This window comes from Dendrobium catenatum, unplaced genomic scaffold, assembly GCF_001605985.2.
Source record: "Dendrobium catenatum unplaced genomic scaffold, ASM160598v2 fragScaff_scaffold_1507, whole genome shotgun sequence".
Taxonomy (NCBI): Eukaryota; Viridiplantae; Streptophyta; class Magnoliopsida; order Asparagales; family Orchidaceae; genus Dendrobium; species Dendrobium catenatum.
This window is the reverse complement of record NW_021319969.1, coordinates 247518-266583: the sequence shown is the minus strand read 5'-3', so window position 1 is coordinate 266583 and position 19066 is coordinate 247518. Positions and strand designations below refer to the sequence as shown.

General features: G+C 32.3%; 2 protein-coding genes across 2 annotated transcripts in view; both read right to left on the bottom strand.

Moving 5' to 3' along the window:
• Window positions 1-1545, bottom strand: part of LOC110112084 (glyoxysomal processing protease, glyoxysomal) — a 33779-nt gene extending 32234 nt beyond the window's left edge. Inside the window, exons 1-2 of the mRNA XM_020844174.2 lie at window positions 1278-1545; window positions 1131-1177 (exon numbers count right to left, since the gene is read on the bottom strand). Coding sequence (XP_020699833.1) covers window positions 1131-1177; window positions 1278-1343 — 113 coding nt within the window. The 5' untranslated portion in view covers window positions 1344-1545. The remainder of the gene's footprint in view (window positions 1-1130; window positions 1178-1277) is intronic.
• Window positions 1546-8479: 6934 nt separating this feature from the next.
• On the bottom strand, window positions 8480-15615 carry LOC110112085 (calnexin homolog 1-like). Its single transcript, XM_020844176.2, has 6 exons — window positions 15376-15615; window positions 15217-15286; window positions 10970-12087; window positions 10812-10883; window positions 9025-9141; window positions 8480-8947 (listed from the first exon to the last, which is right to left on the bottom strand). Exons 1-6 carry the CDS (start codon window positions 15448-15450, stop codon window positions 8792-8794), a joined length of 1608 nt encoding a protein of 535 aa, XP_020699835.1. The 5' UTR covers window positions 15451-15615; the 3' UTR covers window positions 8480-8791.
• Between the last annotated feature and the right edge of the window lie 3451 nt (window positions 15616-19066).

Here is a 19066-nt window from a genome sequence, read left to right as displayed (position 1 = left end):
CAAGATCCTAATTTTTTCTCTTATACCATTCATAATTTTGATTTTGATATACGATTCAACTTTTTTCTAGGAAAGTTTAATCCAGATCTATACAAAATATGAATTTTGAAGGCACGGAAAAGGGTTTGAGCTTTGAATAGAAACTAACGTCAGATAGAAAATCCCGTGAAATTTTCTGACAACTAAGAAAGTAAACACCATACAAGTTAAGATCAAAATGGACAGGAACAACGAAAATAAACGAGAGAAAAAAGAAAAAAATAATAATTTGCTTCAAACCCAACTCAAATGCTCTCCATAATTTTCATTGCAAGTAAATGTAGAGAGCTTGTAATTAATTGAAGAGAGAGGAAGGGAGCGTTCTCTTTTGTCCGCTAGGGCAAGTGAGTGAGTGCAATGAAGTTTGTTCCGTACACCTTATAGGCTTCTGTGCGTATCTTTGGCAAACCTGATTTCATGGTATGTTAAGAAGCAACCTATTGTTGCTCGCTCCTCTACCGAAGCTGAATATAGAGCTCTAGCCGCTACTCCTTGTGCTATTATGTGGCTAAGACGCTTTGCTGATTTTCAGATTCCGATCATACAACCTACTCCATTGTTTCGTGACAATGCTTCGGCACTTTCTTTAGCTAATAATCCTGTATTTCATGCACGCACAAAGCATATCGAGGTTGACTATCACTTATCAGGGACTGTATAAATCTAACCACATCTCATTTCATCATATTTCCTCTGAGAATCAACCTGTTGATATCTTCACCAAGCCTCTCACTTCTACCAGTTTTATTCAACTTAGGGGTAAGTTAAAAATTCAAGAGCCCATTGCTAACTTGAGGAGCGGTGATAAGTGATAAGTTCTATGTGCTATAAAGTGCTCTGCTCCACTCTCATGCTATAGGTTTTGCCTCTTACAGAATGGCTTCATACTCTATATTAAGATTTCATCACAACCATTGATTTGTAACAAACTAATGAATACTCTTGTATTTAATACTATACAGTGAGATGTATTTGGTAGATGAGAAAATACTCAATAGAGCTTCTTCATGAATTAGTTCACTCTTACTTTCTATACTGTAGTTTATTCATCTATGCAGTTACCGTAGATCGTTATCTAGTTACCATCTTACCGATGAAGATGAAAAGCATCTCTTCGCATTTTCAGTCCCTTTGGATCCTAAATTCAAAGAAACCCAGTTTAGCCGAAAAAAAAACTTTAGACTATAAGAAGATTATATGAGGAAACGAAGAGGAATTAGATGATTCGTAGTACATACAGGCCCCTGAACCCTGACCATCACCGAGAAATTTCGAGCAAATTTGGCGATTTCGGACGCCTCCATCTTTGTCTTCTTCCCTCAGCTCTGAAGCATCGTAACTGAGCAAGATGGCATAATTTAGCGAAGCACAAACCAAACGATATCACGTCTGAAACGAACTGGCAGTCCTTTTGACGAGGGTTTGCATCCTACAACGCCGGCTTGGAAACTCCGGAACCGAAGAGGATCTGCTTCCGAAGCTTTGTTTGGCGGTGGAAAAAAAAAATCATTTTGTAGTATTAGATTTTCTTTTAAAAAAAACTGAAATAATGAGAAACTTAAGCCATGGAAGGAATGATTTGATGTCTCAATTGCCTTTTTTTTCTACATATCCTTTTTTTTTTTCCTTGTTATGTATGATATATACTAAACATTTACTCCTGAATGTGATATTGATGGGTTGCAAATAATCTTTGACTTGTCTAGCATAAAATTTAATACAAAATAGCAAAAAATTTAATTCAAAATATATATATTAAAGTACTTAGTTGATTGATTAAACACAAATTAAAACTTCAAAATTATTTTTGAGAACGGTGAAATTTTATAATAAAAAATATTGCCTTCATGTGATAATTACAATGACACTAAGGCTTTGTTTGGGGCGGCTTTCTTAATGCTTCTTAAAGCAGCTTTTTAGTATAAAATTTAAAAAATTTATATTAGAAAGCTGTTTTAAGAACCAGTAAGAAAACCGTCCCAAATGAAGCCTAGATTTAATGAAAATTATGCCACTGAATTTAGCAATTGATGCAAAGCACGTGAACATTTCATGATGCCTCTTTATTATGCCTCTTAGTTTTTATGTCTCCTTATACATTTGCTTCCTCTTATACTTTCACTTTTATATATCTTGAAGCCTTTTATAATTTTAATTTCACTTATATTTTTATTTGATCATTTGACATATGAAAGAATTATATGCATGCAGAGATCCTTATAACTTCACTTTGTATTGCACATGAATGTATATGATTGTTAATCATTATATGCACTTTCTTCTTTCTCTTTATTATTTCACATATCACAACTCAATCCAATAAGACCTACAGAATAGGTCCTATTGTGTTGGCTTACAACATGCCAACCTAAGATCTCAATTTTGGGAAACTTTTAGAATTTATTTTTCAATATCAAATGAAAAATAAACAGCATACTACATAGTTATTAATAACATCTATTATACTGAAGATAAACTAGTCCACAAAATCTCTTTTCATTTCTTCATCAAAATGTGTATACAACATTTATACTATATTACATAACTATAAATTGAAATACACAATCAGATTGATTTAAATAATTAGTCATGATTGTACAAAATTAGAAAAAGAAATATGAAAATAGATACATGTCAAATTCCTAAATCATCAGCTACTCATTGACTCTTTCCCTTTTCTAAGCCTCGAAACAAAATGCAGATAAAATTGTGAGCTAACACAGCTCAGCATGTCGCACTTGCCGGACTAAATTTATAAATAATAATTATTAAGCATTTAGATGAGTTTTAAAAGTAGTTCATAATAATCATTGCACTTAACATAATTTTAGTTGCACTTGTTAGAAAACTTAAATAGCATTGCATAAAAGTAAATAAACAATACTTTATATGTTAGAGAAAAAAATAATAGATTCCCCTCGAACCTTTATACCTCCCATCAAAATATAATTCAAAGAATTCTGACCCTTATGACTCTCATATTGACATATTAGAAAATAGGTCCTTATGATTCTTAATGCCTAGCACCAGGAAAAGAATGTGCATGTAGCAGAATAACAGAACTTCCTCTACACTCGTCAGATCTCTTCAAAATCACTCATTTTAATCAAATAAGCATATAATTTATTGCATTGCATTAAAAAATATAACTAAACTCATTTCAGAATTTGTTAAAATGCCTTAACAGTAGGCATTATAAAACCCTACTAAGCATAAATTCACTATTTAAAAAAATAATCAAATTACCATAGTTTGTTCAAAACATCGCTTTGAAGCTATAATTCTATAACAATGATATTTTTACAGGTAGGAATTATTTTTAGATAATTAAAATAGCATACTTTTCAAAACCCTAATTATAAAATTTGTAGAGAAATACCTAAATATCCAGAACTATTATCTCTATAGCATATAAAAAATAACGCAGCAAAAGGTTTACATGTGCAAAGATATTTTTATTTTTAGAATATTAAAATATAATTTAAATCAGAAAATTTCAAAAATTTCTATGGTTTTTAAAATTGAGATTGGCAAAATGCAACCTACCTCGATCAGGATAACTTTCAAAACTCAATCATTAGTAGAAAGTAGACCAAATTCATCCAAATTTGGCTCTCTCTAAATTTCATCGTCCTTTCTTTGTCACTAGCCAGCTGTCCCTATTTACATCAAAATGAAGTGGATTGGTAGATTTGGATATTTTAAAAATTAAAATTTTGCCCCAGCACTCCCTCAGGAGCCAACGACGCCATCATGCCGAAATGCTGAATTAGTTGCAGATTATCTTGAGAGCTCAACATTGCGGTGCCGCTAACCCCAACGTCATGTCTGCCCAGGAAAAAAAGTCTAAAATTTTTTAACATGCAAAAAGTGTAAATAACGTGCTATTTTATGTGTTATATTTTTAGTGAAAATATATTCTTTTTTTTTTTTTTTGTATTGTGCAAAAAAATTACATAAAAGGTATAAATTTTAAGTTTCATACAACACCAGGACGTCGAAACAAACAAAGTCACAGCGCCATCAAAGATATTGCTGGAGCATCAGAATATCAACATTGCAGCACCAACTTCTCTATCGAATAGCATCACAATGTCAAAAATTCAACTTTGCAGCACCATGTTCCCTCAGAGCAGCACACTTTATAATGTCTTGGCACCAAAAATGCTCTTCTAACGTTGCAGCATTTGAAAGTCAGCAGTGCAACGGCATAGCAATTGTAACTTCTAAAGACAAACTGTCAGGGAAACAATGCAATGGTTTACTAAGTAACTGATCCACGTCAGTAAGAGTCGCAGCCGAGCCAAAGCAGTAGCGCAGTGGCATTAGTTCAATTGTTGGGCACATCAACGCTGATCTTTCAAGCGTCGCAGCACCTGTTTCTTAATTTGTGTTTTCCTATAAATAATCATTGTGTTATGTTTGAAAGGGAGTTTAATTACTTAGATAATTTCAGTACAATTCAGATAGCTTTTTTGAATTTCCCTTAGGGTGACAACTAAGGAAATTTAGAGAAGTACTTAATAACATCATTAGAGTATTTGACTTATATTTGTGAAAGCTAATCTGTAAGTAAAGAGGAGTGTAAATGATATCCATTGAACCATTCTGGTGATATCTATCTCTTGTATTTTTTTTCTATCATGTTATTAATGAAAATGAGGTTATTTCAATTCTACTCAATGTCTAGCTAAATTCTCTAGTTTTAGATTGATGATGTAAATATCATATGTAATACTAATGAATTCTCTTATTCTTTAAATAATTAAAATGATATTTTTAATATTACAATATCTTAATTTAATACACATAGTGGTTATATGTGTAGTTAAAATTATGTGTAATGTAGAGCCTCGACAGAGGAAAACAGACATAACCAAGAATAGTGAATAAGTATGCAATATACATAAGGTATTAAATGTATTAAATTCTTAAGGAGATGATATAACCGTAGGAAATTGATGGACATCCTTTGTTCTTACAAGCTCGACATCGATCTAGAGATGCACATGCTTTGTATATCATCACAATTAAAAGATATTTATTAGGAAAAATGTGTTATTTATATTCATCAATCCAAAATATTATATCAATATATTGTATTCAATATCTTTATATAATTTTATTTTATACTACAAGCTCGACATAGATCTAGGAATGCACATGCTATGAATATCATCACCATTAAAAGATATTTATTAGGAAAAATATATTATTTATATTCATCAATCCAAAATATTATATCCATATAGTGTATTCATTATCTTTATAGAATTTTATTTAAGCGATTGAATCTCCACAACATCTATTTTTATTAAGTAGGATAATTATTGTAATTAGAATAAACAGTAGTAGTTGATTGTTAAAAAACATACTTTCTTATGGGTTCAACACTCCACTCTATCACTTTATTACTTGATTTGGGACTTATACTTATATATACTAAGTATGATTTACTAATTTATATAAAAAAAAATCTAAGCATTGTTTAGGGGAGATAGAGCCTTAATCATTCATTGTTATAATTTAAATTTACATTTACTCACAGCCCCCCATCAGCAAAAGAACCCTAGGACCCACTTTAGAATATATAAAGACTCTTACAAGCATCAAGAACATTTTCAAGCACATGCAGAAGATTTTAAAAATATAAAGTTAGCATATTACCTCCTCAGATAAAAACCCAAGTCAAATAAAAAACAAAAATGCCTAGAAAGCGGTGAAACTAAATTCTAAAGTAGGGTATGTGTAACCTGCCCTTAGCTGGATGATTTTCTTGATTGGCCCACAGATGAAATCTGCTTTAAGACCTCCAAATGCAACTTTCTCTCGCTAGAATATCTCTCTTTTTTCTCTTAAACTAGTTGCTCCTAAATGAGGAATGAATTTTCATAATTAAAATTTGATATTTATAGAACCAATACCGTAGCACTACAATCGACAATGTTGTAATACTACCAATGGATTTTTTAAGATATTCAAACAGAGAACCTAGTGTCGCAACAACTCCTTCCAACCACCACAGCTCTCCTAAGAAAAATTTCAATACTAAATAGAGACTTCAACATCGTAGTATGATACACTCAGAACTATAGAAGTGGTTGTTACGATCCTAAATAACATATCTTAAATTAGGGGTAAAACAAAGACTTCCATTGGTTGATGCAATTTAAGAAACCTCTACAATATGATACAGAGAAAATATCATTATTTTGATTCGAAAAAATTATGTAAGAGCCAAATGCTTTACAATGATTTATCAATATGGAAAGCATTACATCTTTTCATGGATGGCCAATTATAAAAATTATACTTTGAAGGATTGGCATTTATAAAAACTTCATGAGAAAAATTACTTTGTTGCCCACATTTATACATTTTGTAATAGCCCAAATTCTTAGCTATCAAGATATTGCCACTTTGGGTTAATGGCTTCACAGTTTTGTCCCGTGGGTGTGAGCTCATCTATCCTAGGATTTATCCCACACGAGCATGCTTTACTTTGAAGTTTCTTAATGAACTTACAATAATTAAACCAAAAGAAACCTCGATGTTTAAAAGTTTAATTTAGTTTAATTTTTTTTTTTTTTAACTTAAGGGGTTTCACAGTCTTTCATACTTAAGTATCTGACATCCATGTTAGTAACCTTATCCTAGAATCATCCACCATACAGATAAAATTCTAGAGAAGATTCCTACAAGTTCAAGTGATAGCTCTCATCATGTAACACTTTATCACATATAAGATTCAAGAGGTGACTCCCATGACATTGTAGCAATTTATCTTACTTGACACTTAGCTTTCATCTTCCAGTTGTGTGTTACTCTAACATCATTTTGTAAAAGCTCAAACTCTTAACTATCGAAGTATTGTCTGAACCTTGACCTAACGGCCTCATGATTTTATCCCGTTGGTGTAACTTTCTAAGAGGTCACCAATCTCAGGATTTCTCATGCACGAGCATGCTTAACTTTAGAGTTTCTTAATAAAATTCTTAACATTACATAAAAAGGCTTCTCAATATTTAACCGTTTAGTTTCTTTAGGAGATTTCACACATCTTCACCTCTTATGCCATCATTACATGCACTACATGTGCTAGCTTACACAACTAATTTATATTGACTTCTCCCTCTTAGGCATCTTAAAGAATACTTTTGATATACCTCAATGCCTCACAATAAAGTTACAAGAAAAATGACTAATTATAAATTTCTAAAAAAAATATATGAAGTTCTTTTTCTAATAAAAGTATATATGTTTAATCAAGTTATAGATTTTTTTATGAAGATTGCACTACACAAAATTCCCTTATAATTGTTACTTCCAAATTTTTCTAAGAAAAAATAATTAGATAGTTATGCCAAATAAAAAAAAAGTGAAGTAAATGTTTTTTAGACAAAAAAGCTTGATGATTAATTGATATTTTTCATATTTATTTCTAATTTCTTAAAACAAATATACTTAAAAAAAAATACTCAAACAGATTTATACAATTAAAAGTAAAAAAATAATAGTAATTTTGGATTTTTTTAATATTAAAATTCAAAAAAATATTATCCAAATAAAAAGAAAAAATAATGAAATAAGTATAAGTAAAGCAATATATCCGTTCTTTTTATCATTTTATGGTTGTTGGATCATAATAGAAAATGTTCATGAAGTCCTAAACCTAATTTGCATAGGCAGATAGGAAGCGATTTTTTAACCTGAATTTTATTTTTATTCTGTTTTTCATAATGAGTTACTTTGAAAAGGAATAAATATAATGTAGTTGCTGTGTGGAAAATTTTTCGTTAATTTTGATTTCATTTTATATTAATTTTAAAAATCTAAATTATTTTAGAATGAAGGATTTCAGTACTAAAAAATAAGGACCACTAATGTGTTTTTAAGAAACCTCCAAAATAATTTAAGCATGAAATTTGATACAATTATGAGTAAATATATATAAATAAATAGAATTAATAGCAATATAGATATATGAAGAAATAACCAAAAGATTTTTTATTCGACCACTACTTATTTCTTTCTTCAAAGAAATATATATATATATTTATAGATCATTTTTAATCAAAATTAAATATATATACTATATATATATAGTATATATTATATAGTATATTAGTATTTAATATATATATACTATATATATTAATATATATTCTATTATTATATTAGTATATATATATATAATATAGAACATGCTGTATAAAATAGTACGAAAATTGTCTCAAATAAAACCTTAATGTTTGAGCTACACAAAATGCCAATATTATATTTCACTCGTGTGAAGAGCCCCAACAACCTTCTCTTTTTTAGTTAAAGCTGCATCAAAGACTCCATTGATAGACAATCAAATTTGTTCTAGAGGAAGGAGAGAGCCTAACCATATAATTACTTCTATTCATGAATTAGAAGTAGATGAGTTCAATCTGTAAATCAAAGAAAATTAATCAAATAGGAAAAAAAATACATTGTTTTATTCTGATTTGCAATTTTGAACAACAACAACAACAACAGATTGGATGTCCATAATTAGCCATATCTGCAATCCATTTCTTTTCCGAACGGCACAGTTCATCTCATCAAAACAAAACATTAAACCAGTTTTGACTCCAAATGAAACAAACCTACAACAGAAATTCATTTTCTAAGTCTCCGAGGTAAGATAGAACCAAATCATTCTAATTTCAGAACGAAGACCTGCTAGATAAGTAGCAGGAAAGCAAAATTTTGAACACAGGAGATGTTATGTCTCCCTTCTGGATCTCCTAGGCTTTGCTGTGCCTGCATCTTCTTTCTCTTTCTCATCTTCTTCTCTTTCAACATTGCTGCTTCCTGCTTCATCTTCTTGCTTTTCAGCACTTGCAGTGTGGGATGAGGTTGTGGTGGCTTTTGGGGGGTGCTGTGTGGAGAAAATTTTCAAAGAGAGATCTACATTTATGTCCATATTTAGGGTAAATAAGAAGTTGGAAAACTTACCACAGCTTTCTTCCCACCAAAAATAATCCTGAAGATTAGTGTGGTGAAAACCACAACAATTGATACTAGGATTCCAATGGTAATATTTGGTTGTTTCTCCCCCTTCTCAATTACATCCTAAAACAATGAAGCAATCATGTGAGAAAATATATATATATATTTAAAACCACAAAAAGGTAGTATATAAGAGTGAATAAATAAAAAGTTAATGTAAACGCAGAATATCCAGGGGAAAGAGCGGGGGGGGGGGGGTGGGGGGAGGAGAGAGAGAGAGAGAGGGGGATTCTCTCATCCTAGAAAAAAGAAAGATCTTCCTACTAATTATATGTACTGCTGGCATAGTACTCAAGAGCAAGACGTACCATTTATTGTGATCCATAAGATGGAAATTGCTTATAGATTCAGGCTTTGTTTGGGGCGGTTTTTTTGTTTCTTTATAAATCAATTTTTCAGTAAAAAATTTTTTGAACTATAAATTTTTTAACTAAAAAGCTGTTTTAGAAAGCACAAAAAAAACTGTCCCAAACAAAGCTTCAGTTTCTTTAATTTTAATAACAAGTTAATCACTGTGATGAATGTGAAAAATATCAAGGTGATTGAAAGACACCATCTAAAAAGTCTAGTTTTGCTCATCTATTTCCTCAATCAAAATCATCAAATCCACTCTTAACATCGACCCAAATCATATATTTTTGTCAAAACAACATAAAATATCTATTTTGCTTTGAAGTTGCAATCTTCTCCAGCAATCAAAGTCATCCATTGAAAAATTATTCATTCATCTAATGATCTTGTGATAACATAAAATCCAAATAGTAAAATAATGTAGATTCTTCTCCTAGGAGCAGAAAAGTCTGACTCATATATATATATGATAGAATCATAACATAAACATCTAAATATAAACATACCTGCACACATGGGAGAAGCCCTTAATTGACAAAATAAGAACAGGGTGAAACATTGCAACTAGATTGACTAATAAGTATAACTTAGCTTCAAGTATTGACAGAATGACTCTCAAACTTATCTCCTCTGGTCACACTAGAAGATGCACTGAAAAATTGCTGGGTACTTTGCTGGGAAATTGGTATTAGCTTCTATATATAATTAAATATAGAAAGGTAGAGGGACGTTGAGCATTTAGCCTTCCCAACATATTGTACAAGATCATAACCCTACCATCTTTAAGCAAGTTAATTCCACACAAATATTGGTTGTTCTCTTTCTCCATAAGTATGAGAAACTGAAATTAAAAGAAAAAAAGCACTTGGAACCATATGAAGAAAGTTTTTTTCTTTGCTCATTAATTAACTACATCATATTATAATCAATTTTTTTCTTATCTATTAGACTTATAAAGGCAGTGGGCAATTGATTGGACTTGATATAGTATTTTATTTAATAATAAATTCTTTTGGTGTTTATTTAATATAATTCTAAGTTTTTATATGTTGATTGTGCTCCTATGCTTTAGTACAAATTTAAATTAAATTGTTTCTTGTGCTAATGCAAGAATAATTTACTAGTACTAATGTAAAAGAGCTAGATGTGTTTAGGTGTAGGTTTACGATTGGAAAGGATATGGAAGCTACCCTTTTTATAAGCACTTCAAATGGTTTGTGAAAAGAAAAAGGAATGGATGACCACTTGACAGTGATTTAAGTTTGAAGGATCGTAGTCTCTTTCAAAGAGTAATAAACTTTTAAGGATATAAGAAAAAAACTCCAATGCAAATACAGAAATCAAGAAATATGAAGAAAGCCAGACATCAATAAATTGCTTACAATGATCTTTGCCCTGTAAGATTTCAGTAAAGGAACATCGGCAACCTGGTAAAGCACATCAAAGATCTTCTTCTGCATATTTAAAATAAAAAGGAAGAAGTTAAAAAGATGAATAATATGAAGAGTATTGTGTAAGGAAAAGAGCATAGGAAAATCACTTGGAAGCTTGAAAGCCCAGCTGGAGTATCTTGAACCTTCTCCTTTGCTTTTTCTAGTTCATACTTTGGTTTTGATGCCTTTTCTCTGTATGACTCTGCAACTTTCTCATCATTAACTATCAGAATATTATCAAATAATATTCCATCTTGCATGGTCCATATTTCGATGCCAATGGCAGCAATAGGCTCAAATTCAGGCTTGTCAAGATCAAAATAATTAGGATTTGGAATCTCCCGAGGTTTCCAGATGCCCTTGTAGTTGGGATTGTCAATCAATGGAGCATGCCATTTTCCCTTGTAAGCTGGATTCCTCTTCACTGGTTTCCTCCATTCACCACATCCAGGAGCTGTGGTACATTTTGGGTTATCAATCTTTGGTGCCTCCCACTCTCCATCCTCTTCATCATCCCAGTCTTCTGGTTTTGATGCTTCAGGGTCATCTACTTCCTCTGGCTCATCATCCAACCATCCTTCAGGCTTGACAGCATCAGCATCCTCTATCTCCATTGGAGCATCTTCATCCCAGTCATCCGGCTTCCGAGCATCTGGATCAGGGATTTTTTCTCTCTCATCCCAGTCCTCAGGCTTCTTATCATCTGGATCAGGAATAGTCTTTGGTGGGACTATTGCTGGCTCAAAATCATCACCACTAAGAAAATTTGCCTTCTTCTTTTCCTCCCCATCAATCAAAATCCGTAGTTCATTATTAGGTTCAATAACAGCAGTATAGACATGAGTCAGTTTATCATACGGTACGGATGGCGGATACTTGAGATGATGCTCCACATACTCCGCGGTTTTTGGGTTCTTGTGCTTTAGAATGAAATGTACCTTGTTGGTAGATCCACACTTGTCAGGCCCAAACATGATGGAGTAAGGGGAATCACTGTCAAAGTCCTTAGGAGCCCATTTAGCGTCTTGTGGTCTGAGATACTTGAGATAAGCACCCCCACATTCAAGACCATTCTGGAACCTAGCTTCATATTGTAGAACAATGGTTCCATCCTTGAGATTAACTGGTTCATCAAGTTGTTTAACTATGCCATACTTCCTTGCCTTCTCACTTACAAGAAGCCCATAATCTTCATGGCCCTCACTCTTTGAGTGTTTCCATACTCCTAATAGTCCATGAAAATACAACAGATCATAAAATGGAAAATTAAAAATGCCAGCTGATATCAAAATATTGATGAATTATTTATGTCAAAAAAAATTCCAAAAGTGATGCAAAATGGTAAGTCCAATGAGCTAATAATCATCCTCTGTAGCGTTAGTTCAACTTCTGTGGTTGGGCTTTATGATTCCTTATTCTGCAATAAATGCAAAGTGCTGAAAGATATCGATTTTACACAAATCTTTTTACAAAACTACCATTCATGTTACCTTTGGTATCCTATTTTCCTTCCAAATTCTCCCACATTAAATCCACCTACTCGTGATATGGTCCATCTTCGACCCTCCATTGTACATGACCAAATCATCAAAATTCAACTTTCCAAAAACCATATTCAATAAGCATTACTCTCACTATCACTTCAATAAAGAGATCTCTCAACCCATCCTTCTAGTTTTACTACACATGCATCTTAACATTCTCTTTTTTGTCTTGTTGAGTTTCATTATCAATGAATTATTTAACCTAACGCTCAATTTTGTAGAACATTCTTTAATAAAATTTAATAAAATTCAATTATACACACCATTAAATTTCCTTATTGTTGAGTACCTCAATTAAATCTCCATTCTATCTAACATAATCCTAGTAGTTACATCCTCATTTATATTCACATACTGCTATATAAGATATCCAAAATACTTAATATTAATCATATCAAGATATTTCATGATCTTCAGATAATATTGATTAATATTTATCGATTTCACACCCATTCTATTTATTTACTATAAGTTTCTTAATTTCTAAACATTTCATCCACTACTAAGTACTAAAACATCTCACTTATAAGAGTAGAGGTCATATAGATTAGAATTATCATATGTAAATAGCATACACAAAGGTACCTTAAATAAGTTTAACAAAGATTGCCAAAACTAATGTATAAAAACATATGAATTTAATGCTAATCATTAACATAATTCTATTATGATTAGAAACTAGTTAATCCAAATAATCTAAAGTCAAAAGAGATGAAGTACTCACCTTACTTAATTATCATATATGAAAGAAATACTATTTTAAGAGGCTTGCAGATTAAGTTGTGATGCAATACCTGATCTACTTTGGTTATGATGGGTGTAGAATTTTCATAGAATCAAGCCACATTTCTGTGGGCTTTTGCCAAGTTGATCTAGGTTTTATTTCTTTGCATGAGAAATAACCCTTTAGAACATAAGAAAAATAAAAATTAGATAAATTATTATATTGTTGATGTGGATTATATCTTGTAGACTTCCTTGATTGACTCTCAAATGTTTTTCAGTTGAAGCCTTTAGGCCTAAATATATGAGTGGGAGAGGGGGAATTAATTTGATTAGAAGAGATAGAAAGAAACAAGTTTGGCCACTAAATTAACAGTTCATTAGCCTTTTCGTTTCATGTTAGACAATCCAGGGGCCTCCTACTTATAGGTAACAATAGGCTTGATCATTTATCATGAAACTAGGAATTTCATTATAAAAACAGGTAAATTAATAGCCAACCTTGATACCAATCCTCTCCACTAAGTGCCTCAAATCCTTCTAGATGGGTATGGGGTGTTTGCCTGTCATATACATGCCGCACTATGGATGATGTGTTGATGTCTCAATTAGATTGCCTTATAACTCCTATATAGCCTTTCGTGAACTCGTTGTAGCCTTCGTATAAGTTGGAGCTTAGATCTTAAATGAATTATGGAATCCACCTATCTAAAACAAATCTTATCATTATCTTTATCCTTTTGATAGATTCACTTCAAGGACAAAAAAAATGGATTTGTTCCGAGCCTAATGTATTCTCATCGATGATTTATAAATTCATGAAATCATTGTAATCCCTAGTATTAATTGCATGACTAAGAAAAAAATAACAATTTACCGGATCTAATTAGATATTTTCTTCTAATTAAAAATATTTTTAATTTCTTCTTATGCAATGAGAAAAATTTTAATTGTTAGCTACAAGCTTCGTTATTACGAGGTATAGCTCATTAAAATAAACTCATAAAGATATAAACAGGCAAATGCAGTTTATAACAGTTTGCTAGAAAGATGACAAACGGTTCAATTGATATCAGCTGTTTACAATAAATTCACTGAAAAAGTTCGATAGTTTTAAACATCAAAATCTAGCTTTCATTACGAATATAATCAGAAAAGCTTCCTCAATTATATAGAAGTTGAACAAATTGCGTTCTAAAGGAGGACATCAGTAAATGATACAATAACTCCAATTTAATGAATCGTCGAGAAAGATGGAACTGAATTCATATTTTGTCCAATTACAATAGTAATGGGAAATTACCCAATCAAATCCATGCAATCCAATTTGAATGGCTGGGATTGATTCAATCAAACATTTTTAAAACTACTATGATTAATGAATTGCGTGGCTTGGGTTGGGTAACTGCCCAGAATTGCTTAATGAAAGGAATCTGAATCTAAATGGAACTTTCAGTATAGTATCCACTTTTACAGTTAACAAACCTTGTTCTGATAACAAAAGAAACAATAAATGATTCAACAATCAGCTCCCTCGTCATTCCATAAAAATGCTTCATTTACCTTGTGGCAGGCAACAAGAGACTTAAAGATAGAACAGTTCTAGCTGCTAGTAGTTTACAATATCAATTCTAACGATAAAGTCCAATCAATGCCTCGCTGTATATGAATTTGATTGAAATTACAAACCCTTCCTTCTATTCGACAAAGACGACTTAAACAACCAAAAGGAAGCACAACAATAAACTATTTATCAATTTATTGTTTTCCAATCCAGATGGATTGATCAAATTATAATATTCTCCGTATATAAACCTTTACCACGCTATCTTTCCACACCAATAAACCAAGTTAACCATTTTAAAGTGTAATGAAAGATGCAATGTAATGCTAAAAAAGCAATTTTTTATCTTTTTGATAAGCAGAAAACAGATCTCTTCAAGAACATAACACACTACTAAGATTTCCTAATCCCAAAACGGTGAAAATTTAGCAAGGGAATAAACAAGTCATTCGAATCGTAAATAAACATACACAAAAAAAAAACGAACTGACGGATCTAACAAACACGGATCGGTATGCAATACCTTTGTAATCCTCATTCACAGATACGATCCACCGCTTCTCGAACGGCTCGTCAAAGGATTCATAAAATATCTGAAGCCAAAATTAATCCAATTAGCCCAAAAATGCCGCCACAATTTAGCAAATTGGAGACACCTTCAAAAACAAAATTCAAAATTTACCGGATTGGAAGCGCACAACTGAAGCGCAAGTAGTGCGAGAAGGATCTGTAACGTCGATCGCGGCCTTTCCATCATCGCACTCTCCAAACCCCAAATAGGAAAAGAAAACACTAAATTGTAAGATCTGGAAGCTGTGCCCTAGCCCGATCCGGAGTAGCCTGGGAGCAAGGAATCAAGGGAGAAGATCGACGGCCAAGATGACTACGTCTCCACCAGTTGTGCTCGCTACGAATCCATCGAGGCCCGATTATAAAATGGGAAAGCTCAACCTGGCAGCTGGTCAGGGTGCATGGGATTCCTCCACGTCCATGGAGCCAATGCCATTATGCCACGTCATCCGGCCTGGTTTTTTCTTCGTCCAGCTAAATCCGTCCGGCCCAGCTTCAGCTCCGCCCGCTTGACCCGTTTGACTCGCATAAGAACAATGGAAAATTTTAAGACTAAGTACTAACCATAATTAAAATTTTATAAAGCGTCTAAGCATATTTTTTAAAAAACTTAAAAATAGAGAAAATCATCAGTTTAAACAGTGATTAACCCCTAATTGTATTAGTCAAACATATACGTGGCTTGTTGACTTGGCACTTAAGTCGTCAGTTAAACGGACGACTTTGTCTTGCTAAAAGAAATATTTTCCCTTCAGATTTTCTTCCTCACATGTTGCACCCTTTCCTCTTCGTGTTCCCTTACGTCGCCGATCTGCCATTCCTTGCTGGTTGAAGTGTTGAGGTAAGGAATTTTTAAATTTCTTTACTAAAGGAAAATTTCTTAAATTTTTTCCCTCTTCAATTTATTAAGCAATGTTGAATGTATAAGTTAATTTGCCTAGACTAAATTTGATTTGATGTAATTTTTTGGTAATGTTATACAAATTTGTGAGTTTGTAATTTTTTGGTAATGATTTATTAATTTTTTGGTTTGAAGTAATTTTTTTGGTAATGAGTTAATTAGAAGTAATTTATTGGTATTTTGAAGTTATATATTATATTCAAGGGCTAACTTTTATAATGCATTAAGTGAATTATTTTGGCAAATTGTAAAGTTATTTTCATAGTAATAGTACATATTGTAATTATAAGTTATGTATAATGACTAGAAATATGATCATGTAAATTAATAATAATGTGTATTAAATATATGGAATTTGTTGATCTTTCATAGAAAAACGTAAGAGTTCAATTATGACTTATGAGTGGACGATGTACAACGTTCATGCTAATGTATGGAGGTAAGTTACAAGTGGATGCTGATTTCGCGCCAACTTATTATGGGGGTAGGAATCGTCCCATGTAAGTGCCATGAAGTATCAACTTAGTGCAACTTAAGTTAAGGCTTCTTAGAGCCCTGAAGTACGATAATTCAAAGTTTTATATGAACTTAATCTGTCGAGTACTTGTGAGCAATGAGTTTGTCGCTTCACATGTTGAGGATGACGAGGTTTGTGAAGTTATATTATGCCAAATTAGTATTGAATTTCTCATCATGTACGCTGAAGTCAAAGAGATTAGTTTGTTGCGAGGTAATACTGAGTCTCCAAATTCACAAAGATATGAATCTTCGACCCAAGGTGGACGGCTTGATGTGCTTGATAGTCCTCTAAGGATAGAATAAGTAGAAGAGCCTATTGATTAGTGAGTTTCTTATATCGCATATTATTAATTGTCCAATATTATATTTTTCTATTGAATAATAAATAAAGTTGATTGTTTTAAATATGGTGATATAAAGAACCAATAGACACAGGAACCTCCAATCCCTTCGACACAATCGATCCCTTGTGATCATTACGGTTATGAGACTACGAGTAGTGGCTCTAGCGAGCATTGTTCTGATGAGGATGTTGATGATCTTTTACCAATGTTGAATGATGGAGTTGCATTTGTTAATGAAGATATTCGAAATGTCACCCAAGATAACTACTTTAGATTAATTTGTACTAAGGATGCAATGGTGGCAAATAATGACTATGTTACACTTATAGGACTATACAATAATGGGATCATAAAGTTGAGTTTGATGATGCCCATGAGGAGGTGACAGGTGAGGATGACTTCTCGATTCCTACCGAATTACTTGAAGGAATATGCTTCACAAGAAAGGATGATTTGCAATTTGCAATACAAGGATGGTTAAACCAAAATAATGTTCAATATATTATCATTGCATTAAATACTAAGAAATTTATGGTTGCATGTGCAAAGAATGATTGCCCGGTGTCTCCTTACCTATGGCGGCTACATTTTGCTTAGATCAAACACTTAGGCGTTATATGAAAAATCTCATCTATAAAGTACCAACATACATGTGCCACTCCAATTCTTGAAAGTGGCCAACGTCAATGTAACTCGCAATTTATAAGTTTCTACGTACTGCCCACAATTAGAAAATAGATGGACTTGAAGCCGAGGGAGATAATTAATCGCATTGAAGCAAAGTTCAATATAAAAGTTTCAATACCTACAATGGTATAAGTCATGTGCCACACTATACGTGCTAAAGTCACATGTCGAGCCTCCCACCACGTCATATCATAGAGCTCCCTTAGGACGCCTTATGGTATGTAAATATGAAACAAATCATCAATTTACCCTTATTTGCAAAATTATTTGAATAAGTTATGTTATCATTTCAAAGGGATTTCTTTATTGGTACGGAATGCACTTTGCAACACCACTTCAATGGCATTGAGGATAAACAAAAGCAACATGAAATAAACACGATGACGAAGCTTTGATGTGGCTTACACCGAGAGATGCATATTGAGGACCAATAATACTTTGATGATATAGCTGGATATGATACACCACTCTCCATGATGTAGGATGCTCCTCAGCTTTACACTAGATTTGTTGGACCCTCTTCGTATCATGATTATATGCCCTTTGAGGATAACTTTAGTTACGAGATGCCAAGGGATTTATATGTATACCTCACCCCAGACTTTGTACCAAGCACCATTCATACAGCTGACGTACCTCAAGTTGACATTATTACAGAGGAACATCATGTGTTACATGAAAGGCCTCTCCGACTGCTGTAGCATACATTCCTAGTAGTGATGCATTACCCTAGAGGCTAAGGCGACGTTAGCTGAGCCTGTGATTATACTACATATGATTTATTTTATTATGCTTTTATTATGAATCATGTATTTCATTATACTTTTATTATGGATCACTGTCATGGATCATGTATTTCAGTATGTTTTATTATGTAGTGGACATTAGGTTTTAAATTTTTATTGAGAAAACTTTGCTTTAAAGTAAATGCAAAATAAATAGAACTTAGAGACAAAACCAAACAAATTAATAGGGATATGAATCTCCAAAGGAGAACTTTTACAACACAATAAGAGCAAATAGTGATAGTGGCGGATCCAGCCCTTTTTTTAGGGTGGGCAAACTCAATATATTTAAAAATATAAATAAATAAATATAGATATATTTCACTAACAAAATTCAAAACAAAGCATTATATTTCATCATAATTTTTGAAATTAAAAAGAAAATTACAGACTTTGCATTCTACTTTGCATTTTCTGATAATATTGCATAATGACTTCATTCGGTACAGAATCAAATACTTCTTTTTTAATATATGGCACTAGACAGTCATTAAGCCAGGCATCACCCATTTTGCTACGAAGTCGATGCTTAATGATCTTCATTGCAGAAAATGCTCTCTCCACTCT

Coding starts and splice junctions, on each gene's coding strand:
- LOC110112085 (XM_020844176.2), bottom strand. CDS start 15,450: ATGATGGAAAGGCCGCGATCGACGTTACAGATCCTTCTCGCACTACTT. Junction 12,088..15,216: donor TGTGAATGAGGATTACAAAG/GTATTGCATACC, acceptor ATGGACTATTAG/GAGTATGGAAACACTCAAAG. Junction 10,884..10,969: donor CTGGGCTTTCAAGCTTCCAA/GTGATTTTCCTA, acceptor TTAAATATGCAG/AAGAAGATCTTTGATGTGCT.